General features: G+C 48.3%; 1 protein-coding gene across 2 annotated transcripts in view; it reads right to left on the reverse strand.

The window, feature by feature from the left end:
- The window catches only part of LOC138664053 (gastrula zinc finger protein XlCGF17.1-like), a 229,591-nt gene that overhangs the window by 132,475 nt on the left and 75,625 nt on the right, over nt 1-21,491 (reverse strand). The window contains exon 1 of one of the 2 annotated variants that reach the window (XM_069750466.1): nt 1,689-1,741. The exons of the other annotated variant lie outside the window; for it this stretch is intronic. Within the exon in view, the coding sequence (XP_069606567.1) occupies nt 1,689-1,715 (27 nt within the window). The 5' untranslated portion in view covers nt 1,716-1,741. Of the gene's footprint in view, nt 1-1,688; nt 1,742-21,491 lie in introns of those variants that run through there. 2 annotated transcript variants of the gene reach the window in all.

Raw genomic sequence — 21,491 nt, forward strand, 5'->3', positions numbered from 1 at the left:
CCCAAAGAGGAGGTTTAATTGCAGATGGCATTGCTGCTTCAATGAAATGGAGAGAGACTCTGCTATTAAAAAATAAAATTCTTCTGGCAGCTGTTTATGTGGACCAGAGTCATCATATTGCTGGGTGATCAACAGCTTACTAAAAGAAGCTCTGACTGAAGTACCAGTTAGGATGAGTGGGCTTCGGAACTGCCAAGAGCAAGAGGACTCAGGTCCTGCCAGTGCTACTGCTACCATACCTTCAGCCTCATCAGATGAGATGGGAGAAGGGTGAGATGAGCCATGCATACAGGATGGGAGGGGGGGCATTATACAGTATGGAACACTGTGTGGTCATTATACAGTATTGAGCATCATGTGTGGCCATTATACAGTATTGAGCATCATGTGTGGCCATTATACAGTATAGAGCACAATGGTCATTATACAGTATGGAACATCATGTGCAGTCATTATACAGTATGGAACAGTGGTCATTATACAGTATGGAGCATCATGTGTGGCCATTATACAGTATGGAGCATCATGTGGGGCATTATACTGTATGCAGCATCATGTGGAGCCATTATACAGTATGGAGCATCATGTGTGGCCATTATACAGTATGGAGCATCATGTGGGGCATTATACTGTACGCAGCATCATGTGGGGCCATTATACAGTATGGAGCATCATGTGTGGCCATTATACAGTATGGAGCACTGTGTGGCCTTTTTTGTTTATAATTATTGTTTATGAAACAGTGTGATCAGCAGTACTAAATGGGTGTGGTTGGGGCGTGGATATGGGAGTGACTAGTTGTGAAATGGGTGTGGTCAGAGGCATGGCTTAAAATTTGCTGTTGTCCCTCTTTTCCTTCTTCAAAAGTTGGGAGGTATGATGCCGCATTTACCAGATCGCGGCAAGTGCCGTAAATGTCCGCAAGTCCTATAGGGAATGAATGAGGCCGAACGCAGTGTTGCCATAAGTGATCTATTACGCGGCAGATGCAGAAAAACTGCCGAATCTGCTGCAAAAGGCGACTTTCACATTAGCGATTTTTGACAAAGTCACTGCCGATAGTGTCATACTCACCAAAGGGGGAGGCAACACTAAAAGTGCCTAGGGCAGCAGAAACTCTAAATACGGCCCTGCCTGTATCAGCATGACGTTGGCAGTAGAGATGAGCGAATTTGCTTGGGTTCCCTTTTATTTGGTAAGATATAGTGCTTGCCGAATAAGAAGCAGAGGGAATCCGGCTTCCTGGATCGCGCCGGCTGATCAGCTGTGTCGCCGCTGTATGACAGTCACGACACATGCATGGAGAGCCCAACAAACAGGCTTTCCATGCTGATCAGATCAGCTGTCATGTGCCAGAAAAGGTGCAGGTTCATCGTGATTGGTGGGGGGCCGGGGCACCACGTATCAGATCACCACCAATCTGCTACTGATGGTCTATCCCGCCGGTCACGAAACACATCAGTGGATTGTACAAGGGAGGATTCTGTGGAAGGAACCAGATGTGTTACCCTCATTATTCAATCAGCAAATCATATCTATCCGAGAGCAGCGCCGCCAAAGCCAGGATCTGATTCCGACAAAAGGAAAGGCTCAAACAAGGTCTGGCACATGGAATGTGGCAATGAAAATAACTAATAACAACAGCCCCACACTTAGAACCAATGCTTTGGGAAATCTCCAGCACCTACCTCCACCTGCAGAGCCGCACACCACATACATGGCTGTTCTGTGTACAGGACCTGTGATGAGGTCACAGGAGGGGAGGAGTCAGGGGTCACATGATCAGGGGCCTCAGTGTATGCAGGGCTCTGCTGTGCTGGTGTCATGGTGCTGGATGAGGGGAAGTTTGTGTGGGGTCAGGAGGGGTTTACAGGGTGGATGTAGCAGAGTCGTGTGTACGAGGTGTACGGCGCGGAGCCGTGCGTGTACGAGGTGTACAGAGTGGAGTCGAGTGTGTACGAGGTGAGCGGAGCCATGTGTGTACAAAGAGGAGCCGTGTGTACAGAGCGGAGCCATGTGTGTACGAGGTGTATGGAGCGGAGCCGCGTGTGTATGAGGTGTAAGGAGCGGAGCCATGTGTACGGAGCGGAGCCGCGTGTGTACGATGTGTATGGAGTGAAGTCGCATGTGTATGAGGTGTGCGGAGCTATGTGTACGGAGCAGAGCCGCGTGTGTACGAGGTGTACGGAGAGGAGCTGTGTGTATGAGGTGAGCGGAGCCGCGTGTACGGAGCAGAGCCGTGTGTGTACGAGGTGTACGGAGCGGAGCCGTGTGTGTACTAGTTGTACGGAGCGAAGACACAACTTGTATGGGGCAGAATCATGTATGAATGACCAGTAGTGAGTGGAGCCGTGTCAGCAGCAATGTCACCTATACAAGCTGGGTTAGAACAATCAGCCTTGTGTGCTGTGTACAGGATTGTGTAATGTGTCTGGTGGTCAGTCTCAGACTGTGCTCCAGGGCCGATATCAGATTGTATTATTAGAGGTTATATGCCCCCATTACACAAGTGTCTCCTGGTGAACAACTACCCACAAGTTATGATAACGCAGTTGCATCAATAATCGAGTAGCGTGACCCCTGGAGGCCACATCACGTGTAGCGTATTGCAATATTTTCTGTTTTACCTGTAATAATCATAATTACATTTAGAGAGCTCCAACCTGTAAGAACATGAACATATAACAAAACCGTACAACGGAGAACATGGACAAATAGGAGACGATTCTGATTTAGAAATAATCTTGTAGGTTGGACGGATTTCTGATGATTCTGCCAAAGTAACATCTATCACGGCTAAGTGCTGACAGAGCTTTATGAGGTGTTGAGGAGGTTTTTGGAGTGAAGCTTCTAAAAAAAGAAACACAAAATTCACCTATCAATGCTTTTAAAAACAGCTTCTATTTGTTTCAATTTTAATTGTCTTTACTGTTCATGCAAAGAGGTTTTTGAACCTTTTTTTTTTTACATTTTTGTTTTGAAAAACGGAAGGTGGTGCAATGAATTCTGATGGCATCTGCTCCAAACTACGTACTGTCAACTGAAAGGGCTGCAAAAAATGCTTCAAAAAGTCAACATCGCATTAAAAAAACCTCCACTAAAAAAGGAACTTCTCTTGATACAGTTTGCACTGAAAAAAATCAAATTCCGCATAACCTGAAATGATTCTCTGCCCCCTTCTCGATGACATTCTGATTCTGGAAATGTTTTGGTTGCATCTCTTCTTTGCCAGAATCCACACCATAAGCTGTCCCAGTAGCCTCCTAGCTTACACCAGCAGTCTCATTCTTTGAGTGTCAGCCGTCTGTTCCTAAGGGCCTTACGTCACCTGATTGATCATCTGGTCAAGCCTAAATATTAACCGATCCTCTAGGTTCTGCAAATAGGGATCCCTAACTGACAGTGCCTGTAATTCACACAAACGTTTCGCCGAGGTGACTGCCAACAGAAAGGCAGTCTTTATAGAGAGAAAGTTGATGCTGGGCTCAAAGGGAGATCTGCACAACATACCTAACACAAGGTTTAGGTCCCATGGTGGAATTGTCTCTCTGTGGGTCTTAACCTAGTAATGGCTCGAAAGAACCTTGCCACCCAAGGGTGGTCCGCTAAAGGGAAGTCCATAAAGGAGCTAAGGGCAGAGACTTGTACTTTTAGTGTACTAGGCCTCAGGCCCATATCAGTTCCTCTCTGGAGAAAGTGCAATATTCTCGGAATGTCTGGGCGGGATGCATTTGAAGAAGATTCCCCCACGTAAGAATAAAACCCCTTTCCATATCTAGGAATACATCACTGACGTCACTGGTTTCCTACTTGCCTACATGGTAGTTATCACCCTGTCAGATAACCCCCTGGAGCTTAAGATTTTCCGCTCAGGATCCAGGTCATCAGGTACAGAAAACGAGGGTCTTGGTGCCAGAGGGGACCCTGGGACAGCAGGTCGCGTGTGTCTGGAAGGAGAACGAATTCCTCTTGGGCCAGAAGGGGGCTACCATTATCACTGTGGCCTGTTCTCTGATTTTCCTCAGGACCCTTGGTATGAGAGGAAAAGGGGGGCATGCATATAGAAGACCTTCTTCCCATCTCTGAGGTAGGGCATCTAAGCCTTCTGGGTTGTCCCCTGGATTCATAGAGAAAAACCTTGCCAACTTCAGGTTCTTCCGGGTCGCAAACAGGTCTACATGCAGTTTTCCCTATCTCTGGGTCAACTGGTGGAATACTTCCAGGTTCAATTTCCACTCTGAGGACCATGGTTTTTCTCTGCTGAGAAAATCTGCTGTTATGTCTTCGGAGCCCTTCAAGTGCACCCCGGAGATGGACTGAATGTTCTTTGCTGCCCACTGAAATATATTTTCTGCTAATGTCTGTAGGAGCTGGCCTCTTGGAACTCCTTGGTGCCGCAGAAAGGAAACTGCTGTGATGTCCGATAGCAACATGATTATGTCGAACCATATCCCGACAACGCTGGACAGTCTCCCATACTGCCTTTAGCTCTCTGTAATTTGAGTATTTTTTCCGGTCTTCTGGGAACCATGTACCCTGTAGGAACCGACCTTCCACCTCTGCGTCCCATCCTTTCAAACTTGCGTAGGTGGTAATATGGAGGGAGAAAGGATCCATGGCACTCCTCTTCAGAGATTGTTCCTAGATGTCCACCATGACAGGAAATTCCTCAGACTAGTGAGGATTCTCATCTTTTTGTCCAGGCCAAAGTGATACCTGTTCCAGGATGTAAGGACTGATCCCTGAAGCTGTCTTGAAGAAGTCTGACTCCAACGTACGCTTGGAATGCAGGATGTCATCATGCCTAGGATTCTCATCGCATATCTGATGGTGATTGTCCTCTTCGTCTGTAATGCCCAGATCCTGCTTCTGATCTCTTCCTGTTTTATGCGGGGCAGGAAAGATATCTTGTGATGGAAGGACTCCTAAAAACACCTTCTGGGTCCCTGGACCGTATGTCGGATTTCTCCCAGTTCACTTGCCAACCCAGGCCCTCTAGAATGTTGATACTCTGGGCCAGTTGTTGATTAAGGCGGGTAGCCAAGTCTGCTATCAGCAGGATGTTGTCCAGGTAGGGGACCACGATAATCCCCCATCTCATCAGAAAGGCTGCCACCTCTTTCATTATCTTTGTAAGGGGCTAAGGATAGGCCAAATGGAAAGCACATAAATTGGAAATGGTGGCCCGGACCTTGATGTTCTAAAGCGAACCTCAAATATTGGCAGTGCTCTGGGTGAATTGGCACGTGATAGTATGCATCTCTTAGGTCTAAAGTGCACATGGCATTATCTCTCCCTATTATCTGGATGCTTTATTTTATGGTCTCCATTTTGAATCTCCTGTATCTGACCGACTGATTCAGGGGCTTTAGATTTATGATGATCAGATATTTGACCTAGGGTTTTTTTTTAATGGAGAACAGGGAGGAGTAGTGACCCTGAACTATCTCTAAAACAGGTACAGGTTCAACTTCCCCCAACTCTAATAGGTTCCTGACATTTTTCCAGAGCCTGTTTTGCACTAAGAGTGACTGGGGTTTGGTGGTGCAAAACCATTAGGGTGGGAGATGGGAGAAGTCTATCCTGTAACCTTCCCCTATGGTCTGCAGGATCCGCTCGATGTCCGTTATGGCTCCCCATTCTCCAAGGAAAAACTATAGTCTCCCCCTACATTCCTGGCGTCAAGACATTCTATGTGAGCTGGAGAACTGGTTGGATAATAATAATTTTTATATAGCGCCGACATTTTCCACAGCACTTTACATTATAGAGGGGACTTGTACAGACAATAGACATTACAGCATAACAATAAACACAGATCAAAACAGATACCAAGAGGAACGAGAACCCTGCTCGCAAGCTTACAAACTATGAGGAAAAAGGGGAGACATGAGAGGTGGATGGTAACAATTGCTTTCGTTGTTCAGACCAGCCATAGTGTAAGAATCGGGTGTTTTTGTAATGTTGCATGAACCGGTTATCAGCCTAAGTATGTAACAGTACAGACTCAGAGGGCTATTAAATGCATAAAGCATATCAGAACATGATGCGAGGATTCTGATTATGGTTTTAAGTTTTTTGAAAGGGCAACACAGGGATAGTTAGGTTAATGCGTTGAGACGGTAGGCCAGTCTGAACAAATGCATTTTTAGGGTACGCTTAAAACTGTGGGGATTAATCGTATCAACCTGGGTAGTGCATTCCAAAGAATTGGCGCAGCACGTGAAAAGTCTTGGAGACGGGAGTGGGAGGTTCAAATTATTGAGGATGTTAACCTCAGGTCATTACTAGAATGGAGAGCACGGGTAGGGTGGTAGGCTGAGACCGGGGAGGAGATGTACAGTTGTGGCCAAAAGTATTGACACCCCTGCAATTCTGTCAGATAATACTCAGTTTCTTCCTGAAAATGATTGCAATCACAAATTCTTTGGTATTATTATCTTCATTTAATTTGTCGTAAGTGAAAAAGCACAAAAGAGAATGAAGCAAAAAGAAAAACATTGATCATTTCACACAAAACTCCAAAAATGGGCCAGACAAAAGTATTGGCACCCTCAGACTAATACTTGGTTGCACAACCTTTAGCCAAAATAACTGCGACCAACCACTTCCGGTAACCATCAATGAGTTTCTTACAATGCTATGCTGGAATTTTAGACCATTCTTCTTTGGAAAACTGCTCTAGGTCCCTGAAATTTGAAGGGTGCCTTCTCCAAACTGCCATTTTTAGATCTCTCCACAGGTGTTCTATGGGATTCAGGTCTGCCCTCATTGCTGGCCACCTTAGAAGTCTCCAGTGCTATCTCTCAAACCATTTTCTAGTGCTTTTTGAAGTGTGTTTTGGGTCATTGTCCTGTTGGAAGACCCATGACCTCTGAGGGAGACCCAGTTTTCTCACACTGGGCCCTACATTATGCTGCAAAATTTGTTGGTAGTCTTCAGACTTCATAATGCCATGCACACCGTCAAGCAGTCCAGTGCCAGAGGCAGCAAAGCAACCCCAAAACATCAGGGAACCTCCGCCATGTTTGACTGTCACCGCCATGTTTGAATGCCTCTTTTTTTTCTCCTGTAAACTCTATGTTGATGCCTTTGCCCAAAAAGCTCTACTTTTGTCTCATCTGACCAGAGAACATTCTTCCAAAACGTTTTAGGCTTTTTCAGGTAAGTTTTGGCAAACTCCAGCCTGGCTTTTTTATGTCTCGGGGTAAGAAGTGGGATCTTCCTGGGTCTCCTACCATACAGTCCCTTTTCATTCAGATGCCGACGGATAGTACGGGTTGACACTGTTGTACCCTTGGACTGCAGGGCAGCTTGAACTTGTTTGGATGTCAGTCGAGGTTCTTTATCCAACATCCGCACAATCTTGCGTTGAAATCTCTTGTCAATTCTTCTTTTCCGTCCACATCTAGGGAGGTTAGCCACAGTGCCACGGGCTTTAAACTTCTTGATGACACTGCGCACGGTAGACACAGGAACATTCAGGTTTTTGGAGATGGACTTGTAGCCTTGAGATTGCTCATGCTTCCTCACAATTTGGTTTCTCAAGTCCTCAGACAGTTCTTTGGTCTTCTTTCTTTTCTCCATGCTCAATGTGGTACACACAAGGACACAGGACAGAGGTTGAGTCAACTTTAATCCATGTCAACTGGCTGCAAGTGTGATTTAGTTATTGCCAACATCTGTTAGATGCCACAGGTAGGTTACAGGTGCTGTTAATTACACAAATTAGAGAAGCATCACATGATTTTTCGAACAGTGCCAATACTTTTGTCCACCTCCTTTTTATGTTTGGTGTGGAATTATATCCAATTTGGCTTTAGGACAATTCTTTTTGTGTTTTTTCATCATTTAAGACAAATTAAATGAAGATAATACCAAAGAATTTGTGTTTGCAATAAATTTTCAGGAAGAAACTGAGTATTATCTGACAGAATTGCAGGAGTGTCAAAACTTTTGGCCACAACTGTAGGGTGGTACTGAGCCACGGAATGCTTTGTGGATGAGGGTAATAAGTTTGTACTGGATTCTGAAGTGGATAGGTAACCAGTGTAATGACTGGCACAAGGAGGAGGCATCGGAATAACGGTTGGTGAGGAATATGATCCTGGCTGCAGCATTTAAGACAGATTGGAGAGGGAAGAGTTTTGTTACAATAGTCCAGACGAGAATGAGTAAGAGAAACAGTAAGAGTTTTTGCAGAATTGAAAGTAGGAAAAGGTCGAATTCTAGAAATGTTTTTGAGGTGCAGATAACAAGAGTGAGCAAGTGATCGGATGTGGGGGTGAATGATAGCTCGGAATCAAATATGACCCCATGGCAGCGGGCATGTTGCTTGAGAATAATGGTGGAACCACACACGAAAATGGCAATGTCAGGCAAAGGTAGGTTAGGACGTAGGGGAAAGGGACTGGAGGAGATGTGACAGAATGGAGTGGATCTACTCTTACCTCTATTTGGGTAACTCCACCTGCCTGATTTTCCATTCACTTTATAGTCCTGCCTAGGGGACTGACGAGGCCTACGAAAGGAACAGAACCTCCTGGCTTTTTTCTCTGGGAACCCCTTCTTGTTGTCGGCGGCCCTCTCCAAAATGTCCAGTACTGGACCAAAGACATGCATACCTGAGAAGGGGATGGCACAGAGCTTGCTTTTAGACTGGCTGTCCCTTGACCATGTGTTAAGCCAGATGCCAGCTGCGCTGAGTTAGAGAGAACATTACTCCTAGCTGCAAACCTCACAGACTCTGCTGAAGCATCCGCCATAAACTACATTGTCATTTTTAACATAGGTAGGGACTCTGATCTAACCTCTCTAGGGCTGTTAGTTTTTATCTGAGTGGACAGCTCGTCAATCCAGATACACATGGACCTAGCTACCGAGGCGGCTGCTATATTGGTCTTAATAACCACCGCTGAAGATTCTCAACTCCTCTCCAACAGCCCCTCTGCTTTCCTATCCATGGCGTCCTCCAGGCAGGAAGAGTCCTCAAATGTATAGAGGTTTTCTTTGCCACCTTGGCAATAAGAACATCCACTTTGGGGATTTCCTTCCACTACGTGATTTCCACTGGGTCAAAGGGGAGATGGACCTTAAAGTCCCGAGGGATGAAAAGGCACTTTCCGTACCCTCCCATTCTTCTAGGATCATAGCTCTAATGTGCTGGTTGACCAGGAACACTCTATTCCTTTCCATTCTCAGTCTCCCAAGCATCTCATCCTGGATTGTGTGAGGGACCTCCGTCCCTTCAATCTTCATAGTCGCTCTTACAGCCTTTAATAGGTGGTCCATATTTTCGGATAAGAAAAAAATACTTCAGTCTGCAGTGTGATTCCTATAAGTGTGTCCTAAAAGTGTGAAGATTAATTTTAGAATTAAAACCAGATAGATGTATACAGACTGTGCCCTGCTACCTGCCACCATCGCACTCTAACCAGCATGTCTATTCTTCCTACAGGCATACCTCCCAACCGTCCCTCATTGTGCGGGACTGCCCCGGATTTGATGCTTGCCCCGGCTGTCCTGCACGGGACGCAGAGCTTCCCGCAGACAGAACAGGAGAAGCTGATGTCACACGCCCCCTTTTGTTAGGCCACGCCCCTTCCCCGGCGGTGTGTTCCTGAGTCTTTCAGTATGCCTCACAGTTCAGAGAGAGAAGGGACACCTGAGGTGAGTACATAACACAGCCGGACACAGCCTGGGTGCCGGTGGCAATGTAAGCAGCAGACCATGAGTGGACTGGAAGCTGCTAATGGGACAGATGCAGAGAGATCAGTGAGTAGTGGATGTCACAGAGATGACTCACTCCGTCCAGTGCATTGCGGAGGAGGAGCAGCTGCAGCTCCCTGGGAGATAGTGACTGACAACACATCAATGTGGCTGCTTTTTTTCCCCAGGCATAAAAGGGCTAAGCCCCTATGACAGTCAGTCACTGTATCATCATGTGCTAATTACAAGCTGCAGCTCCGCTCGGTACACACACGCGGCTGAGGCTCTGCTCAGTACACTTCGTACACAGACACACACGCGGCTCTGCTCGGTGCACCTCGTACACACACGCGGCTCCGCTCGGTTCACCTCGTGTACACACACAGACACGCGGCTCCGCTCGGTGCACCTCATACACACACACGGCTCCGCTTGGTACACCTCACACACGCACGCGGCTCCGCTTGGTACACCTCGTACACACGCGGCTCCGCTCGGTGCACCTCGTACTGTGAAAGGTGTACGTAGCAGAGTCATGTGTAAGAGGTGTACGGAGCCATGTGTACGAGGTGGTGTACGGAGCACAGCCGCGTGTGTACGGAGCGGAGCAGCATGTGAAAGGTGTATGGAGCGGAGTCGTGTGTAAGAGGTGTACGGAGCCATGTGTACAAGGTGTACGGAGCACAGCCGCGTGTGTACGAGGTGTACGAAGCACAGCCGCGTGTGTACGAGGTGTACGAAGTACAGCCGCGTGTGTACGAGGTGTACGGAGCGGAGTCGTGTGTAAGAGGTGTACGAAGCCGTGTGTACGAGGTGTACGGAGCGCAGCCGCATGTGTACGAGGTGTACGGAGCGGAGCATGTAAAAGATGTACGGAGTGGAGTCGTGTGTACGAGGTGTACGAAGCACAGCCGCGTGTGTACAAGGTGTACGGAGCACAGCCACGTGTGTACGAGGTGTACGGAGCGGAGCAGCATGTGAAAGATGTACGGAGCGGAGTCGTGTGTAAGAGGTGTATGAAGCCGTGTGTACGAGGTGTACACACACGCGGCTCCGCTTAGTACACCTCGTACACACGCGGCTCCGCTCGGTGCACCTCGTACTGTGAAAGGTGTACGGAGCACAGCCGCGTGTGTACGGAGCGGAGCTGCATGTGAAAGGTGTACGGAGCGGAGTCGTGTGTAAGAGGTGTACGGAGCCATGTGTACGAGGTGTACGGAGCACAGCCGCGTGTGTACGAGGTGTACGGAGCGGAGCAGCGTGTGAAAGGTGTATGGAGCGGAGTCGTGTGTGTACGAGGTGTACAGATCAGAGCAGAGTGTGAAAGTTGTATGGAGCGGAGCCACGTGTGTACGAGGTGTACGGAGCGGAGCCACGTGTGTACGAGGTGTACGGAGCGGAGCAGCGTGTGAAAGGTGTACGGAGCGGAGCCACGTGTGTACGAGGTGTGCGGAGCAGAGCCATGCATGTACAAGGTATACGGAGCGGAGCAGCGTGTGCAATGTGTATAGAGCGGAGCCGTATGTGTACGCAGCGGAGCCGTGTGTGTGGAAGGTATACGGAGCGGAGCAGCGTGTGCAATGTGTATGGAGCGGAGCGGTGTGTGTATGAGGTGTACGGAGTAGTGCCATGTGTACGAGATGTATGGAGCGGAGCCGTGTGTGTATGAGGTGTATGGAGTGGAGCCGTGTATGAGGTGTATGGAGCGGAGCTGAATGTTTACGAGATGTACGGAGCGGAGCTGAATGTGTACGAGGTGTACGGAGCGGAGCCGTGTGTGTATGAGATGTATGGAGTGGAGCCGTGTGTACGGAGCGGAGCCGTGTGTGCAAAGTGTAGGAGTAGCTATGCGTGGCCATTATATGATACGAAGTATCATGTGCGGCCAATATACAGTATGGAGCATCATGTGCAGCCATTATACAGTATGGAGCATCATGTGTGGCCAATATACAGTATGGAGCATCATGTGCGGTCATTATACAGTATGGAGCATCATGTGCAGCCATTATACAGTATGGAGCATCATGTGTGGCCATTATACAGTATGGAGCATCATGTGCAGCCATTATACAGTATGGAGCATCATGTGTGGCCATTATACAATATGGAGCATCATGTGCAGTCATTATACAGTATGGAGCATCATGTGCGGCCATTATACAGTATGGAGCATCATGTGCGGCCATTATACAGTATGGAGCATCATGTGCGGCCATTATACAGTATGGAGCATCATGTGCGGCCATTATACAGTATGGAGCATCATGTGTGGCCATTATACAGTATGGAGCATCATGTGTGGCCATTATACAGTATGGAGCATCATGTGCGGTCATTATACAGTATGGAGCATCATGAGCGGCCATTATACAGTATGGAGCATCATGTGCGGCCATTATACAGTATTGAGCATCATGTGCGGCCATTATAGAGTATTGAGCATCATGTGGGGTCGTTATACAGTGTGGAGCATCATGTGGGGTCGTTATACAGTATGGAGCACTGTGTGGCCATTATACAGTATGGAGCAGTGTGGCCATATTTTTTTGTTTAGAATTATTCTTTATGAACAGTGTGATCAGCAGTGCTAAATGGGTGTGGTTGGGACGTGGATATGTGTGTGACTAGTGAATGGGTGTGGTCAGAGGCGTGGCCTAAAATTTGCAGCGGCGCGCAACGCGCGCCGCAAACTTTGTCCCTCTTTCCCAACTTCAAAACTTGGGAGGTATGCTACAGGTATGTTCATACACCCAGCTCTTCTGCTGTCTGTCTATGAAGTGCACATAGTATATCACCCAGCTTTACACACAGACTTTCCTCTGCTCCTAGCATTCTCATGGTATGTTCATCCACCCAGCTCTCCTGCTGTCTGTCTATGAAGTGCACATAGTACATCACCCAGCTTTGCACACAGACTTTCCTCTGCTCCTAGCATTCTCATGGTATGCCTTTCAGCTAACTCCAGCTTTACTCAACCCGTGTTATTTATGACCTTGTTTACTCAATGCTTGATTGTATGCATCTGGTCCACTCTTAATTCTCTGACCAAGATGAACAGAGACCACTCCTCTCTGCTTCACACCTGAACGCACTTAGTTTTACATATATTGCATAGCTCAAGTCTGCATAGACTTCAGTCTGCAGTGTGATTCCTATAAGTGTGTCCTAGAAGTGTGAAGATTAATGTAGAATTAAAACCAGAATTGAACCAGAAGGGAACTGAAGGTACCTGTCAAGTCACTGTAAACAATGTTTCTGTTTGTTTTCACTTTTACCCCTATAATCCTTCACTTCCTGCTAACTCCCCTGATCCCTACACCAAGTAAGGAACTGTTCATCTCCTCTTTAATCCTCCCCATCCACCTCACCTCCTCCTCAAAACTGTTCCTTGACATACAATCCTCTGTCTCCAAACACAGACAGCCCCCTCATGCCCTCTCCTGCTCCCACCTGCTAACACTTTCTCTGCTCCTTCTCACTGCTGGTGATATCTCTCCAAATCCTGGTCCTCCTCACCACATTCCCACAGTCATTTCAACCTCCCATCCACGCTCTATCACAACCTTCCGTAACCTCTCTAACTTTATACCCATTCACCCAGCCCCTGCTTCCCCAGTCCCACTAACAGGAGCTCTGTGGAACGCTCGCTCTGTCTGCAACAAGCTTTCCTACATCCATGATCTTTTTGTTACTACCAAACTTTCCTTCCTCACCATCACCGAAACCTGGCTCACCCCTTCTGACACAGCCTCTCCTGCTGCACTTTCGCATGGTGGGTTCCACCTTTCTCACACCCCCGGCCCCAGCAGCAAACATGGTGGAAGAGTTGGATTTCTCCTGTCAGATACCTGCTCCTTCACCCCAATCCCACTGCCACCCTCTGTTACCCTCCCTTCCTTTGAGGTGCACTCTGTGCGCATCTACTCCCCCTCCAACTGGCTGTCATCTACCGCCCCCCAGGGCCAGCCACCACCTTTTTTGACAACTTCACCACCTGGCTACTTCATTTCCTTTCTGCGGACATCCCTACTATCATCATGGGTGACTTCAACATCCCCATTGACACTTCCCTCTCAGCTGCCACTAAACTTCTATCTCTCACTTCCTCCTTTGGCCTCACTCAATGGTCTTCTACAGCCACCCACAAAGATGGCCACACACTGGACCTCATCTTCACCCGCCTCTGCTCCCTATCTAACCTCTCTAACTCACCTCTTCCTCTCTCTGACCACAACCTTCTCACATTCTCTTCCCTCTCCACTCCATGTCTACAATCCCCACCCCACAAACTTTCACACGGTCGCAGAAATCTTAAACACATTGACCTACACTCGTTTTCTGAATCCCTCCTCCCTCTCACAGATATAAGTTCCTTACACAATGCGGATGACGCTGCCACTCTATATAACACCACAATAGCTGTAGCTTTGGAATCTGCTGCCCCACTTACACATACCAAAGCTCGCAAAATCAACAGACAGCCCTGGCACATCAGCCTGACCAAAGAACTGAGGCGAGCTTCCAGGGCTGCTGAGCACAGATGGAAAAGATCCCACTCCAACGAGCACTTCATCACATTCAAACAGTCCCTCACTACTTTCAAGACCACACTCGCCACAGCTAAACAAACCTACTTCTCATCTCTCATATCCTCCCTGTCTCACAACCCTAAACAGTTATTCAACACCTTCAATTCTCTCCTCCGTCCCCAGTGGCTCCTCATCTCAGCTGAAGACTTTGCCTCATTTTTCAAGTAGAAGATTGATAACATCAGAGAGCTTTGGTCAACAACCCCCAGAGCCCTTCCTCCCGACTTCCCAGCCCTCCACCTCCAAAACCAACTTCTCCACCTTTATAGAAGATCGACTCTCCACTCTACTCTCAAGATCACATCTCACACCTGTGCACTTGGCCCGATCCCATCCCACTTCATCCCAAACCTCTCCACAGTCTTCATCCCAACCCTAACCCATCTCTTCAACCTATCACTAACAACTGGTGTTTTCCCCTCAAGCTTTAAACATGCCTTCATCACACCTATCCTCAAAAAGCCCTCTCTTGACCCATCCTCTGTATCTAGCTATCGCCCTATATCACTTCTCCCCTATGCCTCCAAGCTACTGGAACAACACGTCTACCTTGAACTGTCCTCCCATCTCTCTTCTTGCTCCCTCTTCGACCGCTTACAATCTGGCTTCCAGTCACACCACACCACTGAAACTGCCCTAACTAAGGTCACCAATGACCTCTTAACCGCCAAGAGCAAGCGACACTACTCTGTCCTCCTCCTCCTCCTGGACCTGTCGACTGCCTTTGACACAGTGGACCATTCCCTATTATTACAGACCCTCTCATCCCTTGGCATCACAGACTTGGCCCTATCCTGGATCTCATCATACCTAACAGACTGGACATTCAGTGTCTCCCACCCACACACCACCTCCTCACCTCGCCCCCTATCTGTCGCTGTCGGAGTCCCACAAGGTTCAGTCCTAGGGCCCCTGCTCTTCTCCATTTACACCTTTGGCCTGGGACAGCTCATAGAATCTCATGGCTTTCAGCAGGGCTGCCACTAGAGATTTCGGGGGCCCATACTGGCAAAATTTTCGGGGCCCCTTTGAGACTCCGCCCAGGCTCCACCCCAGCCCCCCCCCCCCCTACCCTCCACCCCTCGAACTGTCCACAGTCCCACCGCTCTCTCTTGGAAAAACTCCACTTCTCACCTATCACACATTAACAGTTCCCATCACCAGATCACATACATAGCCAGCAGCTTTTGTTTTGGTCAAAAGATTTTTTAAGCGGCCACCATAACACGGTAGACACTTTTGGCCGGGCCCTACTCTACTGTAACCTATTAAATATTTGTTAAAATATGCAATACAATTTAGGTATATTTTTATTTATTTTTCAATTTTTAAAATGACCAATAATATCACATTAAAAAGAACAAATACCGCTACACCATGACCAGATGACATATTACCACCACAGTGATCGAATAATATCACATAAAAACAACAAATACCGCTACACCATGACCAGATGACATATTACCACCACAGTGATCGAATAATATCACATACAAAGAACAAATACCGCTACACCATGACCAGACCACATATTACCACCACATAGTGACTGAATACTACAATTCTGATCAGTAATTAAAAAAAAAAGCACCATACGATCACCATAAGTGCCATTATACACAGGAGATCTGTACTTAGTATGCAGTGTCTGTGTACAGATAATACAGTGATCACTAGTGAAATTATACACAGGAGCTCTGTATACAGTATACAGTGTATAGTGTCAGTGTATAGGTAACACACTGACTCACCAGTGACGTCTCTAGGTGAAGTCCTTCATCTTTCATCCAGCACAGACCGCCATCATTTCATCCAGCCAGGACTTCTCTCTGCAGGAAATAACACATTTATCTCGAGCTCCGCTTGTAGATTACATTACTTAATTTTTCCCAACTTCTACATTACACCACATGAAGAAAAAGGCGACATAGTGTCACTCTACACAGTAACAGGACCGCCCCCCCATTTAAAACCGTGTCCTCAAAAAATAAAATAAATACATCACTGCAGTAATAATATCCCTAAATTAGCCCCTATGGTAATAATATTCCCCATCCTGGCCACCGTGTGTCTCATTCCTGGCGTCAGCCATATGTTCTCCCATCCTGCCCTCATGAGTATCCATTCTGCCCCATATGATCTCCCCATCCTGCCCCATATGATCACCCCATGTGATCTCTTCATCCTGCCCCATCTGTCTCCATCATATCCATCCTGCCCCATGATCCTGCACGATCTGTCTCCAATTCTGCTCCCAGTGTCTCCAATCATGCCCCATGTCTCCATTCTGCCCATGTCTGCAATCCTGCCACTTGTCTCCAGTCATGCCCCCTGTGTCTCCATTCTGCCCCATCTGTCTCCAATCCTTCCCCATCTGTCTCCAGTCATGCCCCCATGTCTTTCATCCTGCCCCGTGTCTCCAATCATGCCCCGTGTCTCGCATTCTGCCCCAATGTCCAGCATTCTGCCCCAATGTCCAGCATTCTGCTCCTGGGTCTCAGTCTGCCCCTATGTCCAGCATTCTGCCCCTGTCACTGTGTCCAGCATTCTGCCCCTGTCACTGTGTCCAGCATTCTGCCCCTGTCACTGTGTCCAGCATTCTGCCCCAGTGTCTCCAGCATTCTGCCCCAGTGTCTCCAGCATTCTGCCCCCAGTGTCTCCAGCATTCTGCCCCCAGTGTCTCCAGCATTCTGCCCCCAGTGTCTCCAGCATTCTGCCCCCAGTGTCTCCAGCATTCTGCCCCCAGTGTCTCCAGCATTCTGCCCCCAGTGTCTCCAGCATTCTGCCCCCAGTGTCTCCAGCATTCTGCCCCCAGTGTCTCCGGTGGTCCCCCGCTGCCGCCTGCCTCTTCTCCGCCGTCTGGTCCTCTGCCGGGTTCCTCGTCGTCCGGTGGTCCCCCGCTGCCGCCTGCCTCTTCTGCTCCCTCCTCCGTCTCCTCCTCCGCCATCCGCAGGCGCAGCCACGTGGTGGCACATCGCACGCTGCTCTGCTCCGGAATGAAGAAGTGGAGCAAGGCAGCGTGTGACGTCACGAACTTGCGGCCCATGATGCACCGCGGGCCCGGCCGCCTTAAAGCTACAGGGCTCATTTAGGCACAGTGGCAGCCGCGCAGCCGCAGCCTGAATAAAAATGTCAGGGGGGGGCCCGAGCAGAGCGCGGACCGGACCGGCTGCCAGCGTGCTCGCTCGGGCCCCCCTTTTTGCTCCTCATCACTGGGCCCCATACTGCAGTGATGCCCTGATGGCGGCCCTGGCTTTTAGTATCATTTCTATACTGATGACACACAGATCTACATTTCTGGACCAGATATCACCTCCCTACTAACCAGAATCCCTCAATGTCTGTCCACTATTTCATCCTTCTTCTCCACTAGATTTCTGAACCTTAACATGGAAAAAACAGAATTTATCATCTTTCCCCCATCTCACGTGACCCCCCCAACGAACCTATCCATTACAGTAAATTGCTGCCCACTCTCCGCAGTCCCACAAGCTCGCTGCCTCGGGGTAATCCTTGACGCTGATCTCTCCTTCAAACCACATATTCAAGCCCTTTCCACTTCCTGCCGACTTCAACTCAAAAATAATTCACGAATCCGTTCATTCCTCAACCAAGAATCTGCAAAAACCCTAGTCAATGCCCTCATCATCTCTCGCCTTGACTACTGCAACCTCCTGCTCTGTGGCCTCCCCTCGAACACTCTCGCACCGCTCCAATCTATTCTAAACTCTGCTGCCCGACTAATCCCTCTGTCCCCCCGCTATTCCGCAGCTTCTCCCCTCTGTCAATCCCTTCACTGGCTCCCCATTCCCCAGAGACTCCAGTACAAAACCCTAACCATGACGTACAAAGCCATCCACAACCTGTCTCCTTCATACATGTGTGACCTCGTCTCCCGGTACTTACCTACACGCATCCTCCGATCCTCACAAGACCTCCTTCTATACTCCCCTCTTATCTCCTCTTCCCACAATCGTATACAAGATTTCTCTCGCGTATCACCCCTACTCTGGAAAACTCTACCCCAACATATCAGACTCTCACCTACCATCGAAACCTTCAAAAAGAACCTGAAGACCTACCTCTTCCGGCAAGCCTATAACCTGCAGTAACCACCGATCGACCAAACCGCTGCACGACCAGCTCTACCCTTGCCTACTGTATTCTCACCCATCCATTGTAGATTGTGAGCCTTCGCGGGCAGGGTCCTTTCTCCTCCTGTACCAGTTATGACTTGTATTGTTTAAGATTATTGTACTTGTTTAATTAATAATAATAATAATAATAATAATAATAATGATAATAAATAATAATAATACTTCTTCCTCTCGTCTGACAGCCTCTGGGAAAATTCTTATTCTTCGTCCTTAGCCTCTTCCTCTGAGTAGTACAAGTATGGGTACGCTTCCTTCAAGGACTCCTCCATCTCCCATCTAGCTCTCTTGTGACGGAAGGTGCTTGGATCTGGCTGTGGCGGCACAAGACTGGCAATGGTGCGCTGGACCTCTTCCCTAATTATGGCTCGCATATCTGTTAAGAAGAACGCTTGTTCTTCTTTCAGGAATTTTGCAACACATTCCGCACATAACTGCTTTTCGTATGACTCTGCTAATTTAATGTCGGGCATCTCCTCATTCTTTTCCGAGAAGAGGAGCCAGATCTTAAGGGAGTCCCTTTATCCTAATACAAAAGACGGAACATTTGTATTCTTACTGCATGATCACTAACCTGTGGTGAAGCAGACACTATGGGGTTACTTATACTGGCCAAGGACTGCTCGGCTGGTGCTTCTGAGTGGGGCAGATTAACCTCCATGGTTCAGACTGTGCACACCACACTATTCTGTGAGTAACTATTTTAAAGGGTCTTACCTTGTCAAGGTGGCCTTCAGATTACCCCCATAGTCCTTCCATGCGTTCCTGGTTGGAACACATGCTGCACCGTCCCGATCGGAAGTGCCCCTCTAAACCGAAAGTGTGCTTCATCGAAATATGACCCCCAGCTGAAAATGCATTCCACGCTGTAACGCACGCTTGCTTGTGCGACTGGAAGTTGGCGGCCGGTGGCAGTGTGGAGCCAAGAACCTTCTGGAGAGGGAAGCGGCAACGCGGGAGCTCCCCTGCTCCACCGACAAGCTGAGTGAACCCCGCCCAGTGAGGTATCAGCGACGTAGCCTCTTGACAGCAGGAAGGGAAGAGATCCAGTCCCCTCCAGTCCTGCTGAGCCCCAGTAACCCAGTAAGTATCGCGCTCCTACGCTCTTCTTGCGTGCCCTGTCCTCTTACGGACAGGAAAAACACTGGGGGTGAGGTAGAAGGGGGGGCTTTTAACCTCTTGTGTTTCCTGTCCCTAGATTCCACCTGCGCCTATTTCAGGCACGTCAGCTGTCCAAAACAGCTGACATGTCCCGGCGTTGATGTGGGCTCACTGCCGCAGCCCGCATCAAAGTGGGGGGTTCTGCCATCAGATGTACTATTCCATCCAATGGCAGAAATGGTTAAGCCTACTAGGAGAAAATCTAGTATTATGACCTCATAGTATGTATGAAAAACAGGTCAATGAACTTTTGGCAGACAAAAAATGTTTATAGTAAATTAACTGCAAACCCACTTACAGCTTTTCAGAGTCAGCTTTCTGAAATTGTGGTTGAGCCTTATGAAGTCAACATCATTCCAAAGAAACTGATGAAAGCCATGATCATTTTAAAATCTTATTTACCCACCTTTTGCTTTATTCCAAACAGGGCCGATGTCAGCACCGGGTGCACCCGGGCAAGTGCCGGAGCCCTGGCGATACAGGGGGGCCCATAACGGTACAACACTGATTGTCACTGATGCACATCATGCGTTCCTGGGGGGGCCCCGAAGCTGGACTACATTCCTGTGCTAGTGTGCTGTGTGACTACACAGTCAAATCCCAGCCAGGACTCAGAGGAGGAGCTGGAGGTGACATCCCCGGGAGCAGGAGGTGGCACACAGAGCTCTCTGGGGACTGACGCTGCGCAGCTGCAGGAATACTCACCATGGGGAGTCACTTCCGGGCCGGCGGTCATCGCTTCCAGGTGAGAGTGAAGAGCTCACAGATCGTTGCGACATGGTCCACCATCCAGGTCCAGTGTTGCAGCGCCGAGCAGCAGACAGTGCCCCCTGTGTCCACAATGGTCGGGGGCGACGGTGATGGCGTGAATGACTGTGAAAGTGAAGCAGTGAGTCTTCCTTGCTGGTCCCAAAGCAGGGGGGATGCAGCCTGCCTGGGACTTGTAGTCCTACACTACACAGACCTACAGTATGGCATCTGAGTGATGCTGGGACTTGTAGACTATATACTACATGAATGGCTGTGCTATATACTACGTGGGCTGCCTGTGCTATATACTACGTGGGGTGTGTTATTTACTACATCATGGGGCTGTGTTATATACTACGTCACGGGGCTGTTATATACTACGTGGCTGTGTTATATACTACGTGGCTGTTTTATACACTATGTGGCTGTGTTATATACTACGTGGCTGTGTTATATACTACATGGCTGTGCTATATACTACGTGGACTGCCTAGGTTATGTACTACGTGGGCTGTGTGAAATACTACGTGGGGTGCATGTGTTATATACTACTTGGCTGTGTTATATACTACGTGGGCTGCCTGTGTTATGCACTATGTGGGCTGTGTGATATACTACGTGGGCTGTGTGATATACTACGTGGGCTGTGTGATATACTACGTGGGCTGTGTGATATACTACGTGGGCTGTGTTATATACCACGTGCATCATGAATCGTGGTTTGTGTTAAAGGGGGGGGGGCACTGAGACTCTTTCGCCGGGGCCCTCAAAAACCTGCAGCTGGCCCTGATTCCAAACATATACACAAACCCCTTGAACCACTGGACTGGCCCATTTTTGCTGGCAATGCAGGGCTGTAGGCTGTGCGAAGTAACTTGTAAAGTTATTGATTTGTTTTTGAAACCACTAGTTTCCACTCTACCATCTTTTATTAAAGACACCGCTGCAGGGTTGTGTAGGCTAAATCAACTGCATTTAGAAAAGCACATGATCATAGTTAATACAGACATAGAATCCCTGTATACATCCATCAGACGTAACGATGGACATAAGCTTGGTTTCTTAGGTCAAGTAACATTGAATTACCTTGGAGGGGTCAATCATAACTCACAAGCAGCACGCC

This window comes from Ranitomeya imitator, chromosome 2 (genome assembly GCF_032444005.1).
Source record: "Ranitomeya imitator isolate aRanImi1 chromosome 2, aRanImi1.pri, whole genome shotgun sequence".
Taxonomy (NCBI): Eukaryota; Metazoa; Chordata; class Amphibia; order Anura; family Dendrobatidae; genus Ranitomeya; species Ranitomeya imitator.